Source organism: Austrofundulus limnaeus, unplaced genomic scaffold (assembly GCF_001266775.1).
Source record: "Austrofundulus limnaeus strain Quisiro unplaced genomic scaffold, Austrofundulus_limnaeus-1.0 Scaffold47, whole genome shotgun sequence".
In the NCBI taxonomy this organism is placed as follows: domain Eukaryota; kingdom Metazoa; phylum Chordata; class Actinopteri; order Cyprinodontiformes; family Rivulidae; genus Austrofundulus; species Austrofundulus limnaeus.
In genome coordinates this window covers 1,671,409-1,676,649 of record NW_013952449.1, presented here as the reverse complement: position 1 = coordinate 1,676,649, position 5,241 = coordinate 1,671,409, and the positions used below count along the sequence as shown (strand labels likewise).

The window sequence follows — 5,241 nt, the reverse complement described above, 5'->3', positions numbered from 1 at the left end:
CTGCAGGGTTGGTGAACTTCAGTTTGGGTGTGACAACTTGTTTACTTGGGTACTATAATTTCAGTTTCTGCCCTTTTCCCTTTAAATTTATTTCTGAAGTGCAGTGGTTCCCAAACTTTTCAGCTTTTGACCCACAAAATAACAGTAGCACAGACCTGTGCCCACAACTGTTTTTGGATGGTAAACATTTGTATCAGGTCAACAAAACATGGGCATAGTAACAATATTTTTATACTGCATTTATCCATTTTAAATACACTAACCTCACTCCTTTGTAACAACTAAGGCAAAAATGTAATTAATTCAGAAAATCTTTTCAGGACCCCACCTTGATGTTTCGGGACCCCACTTTGTGTCTCGACCCCAACTTGGGGAAACGCTGCCATAGAAAACACAAACCAAGACACAGAATGTAAAGGAAGATTAATGAGGGGTGATGAGACACAACTGGGGGGGAGACAACAAGGTGTGGGAGGAGCTGGGAAAGAACACAGGGGCACATACAGTATACACAGTGGGAAAACAGAAACACTAGAAAGAAACAAATTGCAAAAGAAAAACAATCACAGTTCCTCACAGATAATGGTTGTCATTTATAAAACCATGAGGAAACATTTGGATGGAGACAATGGAAATTAAAAAGTTAGCTTTTCTTGCACATCAAAAAAGTTAAGTTTTATTATTTTCAAAAGGAAACTTTAAGAATATTTTTTTTCAGTTTCTCTCATAAATGAAACTGAGTTACAGACAGTTGAGATAAAGTTTTAATGTTTACGTATCTTGAATGTTAAAGGAACAAAGGTCAGAGATGTTTCTCTGTGAAATGAGACAAATTATTTTTTTATGTCCAGATAGTATTCATCCAAAAATAACCACTACATCATGCTACAATAACCTAAGGTGGTAGGGAATATCTTTTACACAAAGCTCATCAGTATAAAGAACGAGGAAGCCAGAAGGTTAGAGCTACGGAGACGTTTTACCTGCTATCAGTGAACAGAAACATGGCAATGCTGTTACCTCCTCATGATAACATCAGAAGACTTATCTACAAATCTTATTTTCCATAACAGTAGCTGTTTTCATTACTTTTCCAGTTCAGCTATAATCCTGACAACATTTAAAAGTTAGCGGTTAGCTTGTCGTGTTGAATAGTAAAATAAAGTTTATATTGTACCAAACATTAAACAGAACACTAATTGACCGGAAACATTTAAATAGACCTGGATGAATAGATTTAAACAAAATAAAATGTTAATGCATTCTCTACATTTCCTCCAGCCGACGGTAGAAAAGGCCCAGCTCCACGCTCTGCATGGTGACCAGCTCATCCAGAGCAACCACTACGCCGTGGACTCCATTCGACCCAAGTGTGTGGAGCTCCGGCGGGTCTGTGATGACTTCAGCAACGAGGCCAAGAAGAAGACAGATATTTTGTCCAAATCCCTGCAGATACATGTGGGCATTGACAAGGTAAGGATGCACAGAGAACTTCAGCAAATAACTATGAAATGGAAGGATATACTGCATACTGCACTGCTTTCTGTGTCAGACTTATAGCCTTGTTAAATATGTTTCTGTGTACAGGTTAACCAGTGGTGTGAGTCTGGTATCTATTTGCTGGCTTCCCAAGCTGTAGATAAGTGTCAATCCCAGGAAGGGGCTGAATCAGCTTTAACAGATATTGAGCACTTTCTGGAAACAGCAGAGAAGAACCAACTAACAGAACTGAGGAAACTTCACAACCAGTTCGAGGTTGTCTTATCGGAGGATGTAAAGGTACATTTCAAAATATAATAGTTAAATCTTTGTCAGATGTCCTGATGCATCCCAATAATCCAGGTAGGGAAAAAAAGTTAAGTAGGTCCTCTGGACCAGTTCTTCTTTGTTAAAAAAGGTTTTGTCTCTTGTCCAAGAGACTGAGTAGTTACAGGTAAACTGCAGCCTTTTTCAGAGTGAAAAGGAAGACCCCCAAATGCAGACCAGTGGTCATTCCATATGTTGCAGGAGTTTCAGTGAAACTCAGACATTTATTCTCTAAACATGATGTCCCAGTGACTTTCAAACCCCAAAACACATTATGGCAAAGACTGGTTCACCCCAAAGATTCAGTTCTCCGGCACAAACGGGGTAATATTGTGTATGCTGTTAAGAGTCAGGAGGACTGTGACCAGTTATAAATTGAGGAAATAAAGCAGCTGTTCAAAAGAATGAGCCAACACAGACGAGCTACATCATCAGGYCAGGACTCTGCAGTTTACACTCATCTACAGGCCAGGACTCTRCAGTTTACACTCATCTACAGGCCAGGACTCTRCAGTTTACACTCATCTACAGGCCAGGACTCTGCAGTTTACACTCATCTACAGGCCAGGACTCTGCAGTTTACACTCATCTACAGGCCAGCGGTCTGTAGATGATACGGTAGATATGGTCACTCTTTCAGGGATGAAGATGTTCTCATCCTTGATAGAGAGGAACGTTGGTTTGAGAGAGGAGTAAAGGAAGCCATCTTTGTGAAGAGAACCATTCACCATTAAACAGGGGTGGAGGTCTCCGTGTCCAGTTATCCCTCTCTTACAATGCTGTTATTGCGAGTATGACTCAGCCCCCTGTGAAAAATAGGTGATAATCAGAGCCCTAACGATTGTCAGGCTGATGGTCTTCTATGAATAATAGGGACATTCAGGGCACTAAAGATTTATTGTTCGGCAGAGGGTCCTCTTTTGCATGTGAACAAAAGTTTTGATTGTCATAATTAAACCTGTTTGTCTACCATGAGGAGGCACTATTTATAAGGCTGAGTTTACCTGTAGCTCCTCAGACTGAAGAAGTCTCTGGGAGGACAGACGAAAAGTTTTTAACAAAGAACCAGAGGACCTACTCACCTTTTTTTTTCATTTTCTTTACATGGAAAAATAAGAACGTAATGACGCTGTGTTTTCCACCTACAGGACAGTGTTGGTAAGGCTCTAAAGCGAATGGAGGATGTTCAAGAGATGTTTGAAAAGCGACACGTTAGCCTGAAGAGACTGTCGGCTAAACAACCAAGACCCATCCAGCCTGTTGCTCCACGACCTGAGTCATCTCCAAAACGGCCTTCACAGAAAACTCCCCCCAGGACCACAGGGAGCCAACAACGTGAGCCCAATGGTCTGGATCTAATTTATAAAAATAAGATGAAACCCTTGTGTACCATGATTGTATAAACTTGTTTTTGTGCTGAAAACCACACATCTTGTTCCTGTCCTATTTGAGACAAAGTCTAAAAGGCTTTCATGCAGATGACTGTGATGAAAGAAATTATTACTCATCAAATGTTTTCCCTGTTTGTTTCAGCTCCTGCTCGCAGAACTTCAGATAACTCCAGCAGTGCCAGGCAGCAACCTGAAGCTGATCCCAACAAAAGGAAGAACATACGTAAGACCAAAGTAGGCATCAAGGTACATTATTATCCTACTACTATAAAGTATTTAGGACACCTAATGTTGAAAAAATATCTCACTGTCTGTATTTCTACTCAGTAATGTCAGATTATTTAATAAAAAAAGGGTCATGCTGATGGCTGACCTCAGGAGAGTTAAAAGTGGGGCATTGTTTGGACATATGAGATATTTGTACAGGTTTATGCTTTATCTAGCCTAAACCAGACCCTTGTCCTTCACTTTGCTTCATACGAGGGTCTGGACTCTCGGCTATAGAGAAGCGGTTCTTGCTGGAGGTGTGGCCTCTGCTGAAGTTTAAAATAATTGGATCAGTTGGCCACGACATATGTGTGCCAGCTCCACCATGAAGGAGGCTAAGCTGAGAAGCTAACTGGAAATCGCCTGCGCTGCAAACAACCCTACTGAGAGGAGAGAAGTGTCGAGCCGAATGAGACGACTGTAAATGAGAGCTGCTGCTTTGTCAGACAAATTTAATTTAATTTGGAAGCCTTATCAACACGGACTGGCTTCATTCACTTCCTCCACTGTCATTGCTGAACTACAAGCAGACACTGCGCAGAAAATTTACGTCATTCAAAACTCCGCCTTCTGTTCTCTGATTGGCCCGAATGAAATTCTCCTGAAGAAATTCTTGTCTATGAGAGAAATCCCAGATGGAGCAGTGAAGGGAAACTAGAAACTGCGTAGGAAGGCAAGGGCCAGGCCATGCTTTATCCAAATTTCCTGAGAAAGCCATTACACATTTAATATTAGACTGAATTCATTAGTTTGTACATCAAATCATATTTAATTTATATGTTGATTTGACTTGATCAGTGACATTTTAAGGCAAAGCTAAATAACCTTTTTTGCGTGAACAGTTCGAAGATCTTTTTGTCCCTACCTAAATATCAACAGGTTATTAACTTACTGAGCATTCCTCTCCAACTGTCCAAACTGTGCTTTTCATTCATTTGTTTTACATTCTTTACTTCTGTTATTGAAATCTGTTGTTTTTATCAATAAAGTCTCAGGGTAAGTAGAGTTTTATTTTGATGACCTAATATTTTTAGCTACTTTGTGAGGGGTCAAAGCATCAAATGACGACTGGAATGCCCCTTTTTGTGTGCGAACAAAGACTGAAACAGGAAATCTGAGGCAACAAAGTAACATTAGGAGCACCATACTGCACACTGCCGTCTCATGGTGGAGTTTTAGGTTTTATCAAGCCAAGTGACAAAAAACCCCCCCAAAAAAAACCCAAGCTATGCTGCACTTCCTTCAACACCTCCCTTGGACTTTTTGTCGTCAATGAGTCGACCACAAACTCTTCTGTAGACTAAAAGATTCTACAGTCAAATGTAAAACCATCTTTTAGGCAGGATGCAACAGGACAGTCAATGATTCCAAACACAGCAGTAAATCTACAACAGAATTATTCAAAAAAAAAAAAAAAAMAACCAAAGAGCTGAAAGCTCAAAGGATGAAAGTTAATACTAGATGTCAGTGATCTTTGGGCCTTCAGTGCCACTCTTACAGATTAGAGAAAAGAGGGACCATCCAGCCTTAGATCATCACACAGGTTAAAAGTCTGCCTCTCTGATGGTATGGGAGTGCATTAGTTTCAATGCATTGGCTACCTTTCAGTGCAGAAAAGTATAAACAGGTTTTAGAAAAACATATAATCCAACCAGATGATGTCTTTTTCAGGTAGGGTTTTGCATATTTCTGAAACACAATGAATGGCAACATACTGCAGCCTGACTGCACAGTAAATAAGCCCGGGTGCTGAGATGATCTGCCTGCACTCCAGAAC

At 40.4% G+C, this 5,241-nt stretch overlaps 1 protein-coding gene across 1 annotated transcript in view; it reads left to right on the top strand.

The window, feature by feature from the left end:
- The window catches only part of mcf2l2 (MCF.2 cell line derived transforming sequence-like 2), a gene marked incomplete in the record, with an annotated part of 113,411 nt that overhangs the window by 35,377 nt on the left and 72,793 nt on the right, over positions 1 to 5,241 (top strand). The window contains 4 exon segments of the mRNA XM_014008047.1: positions 1,282 to 1,473; positions 1,588 to 1,779; positions 2,955 to 3,141; positions 3,340 to 3,443. Of these exon segments, the coding sequence (XP_013863501.1) occupies positions 1,282 to 1,473; positions 1,588 to 1,779; positions 2,955 to 3,141; positions 3,340 to 3,443 (675 nt within the window).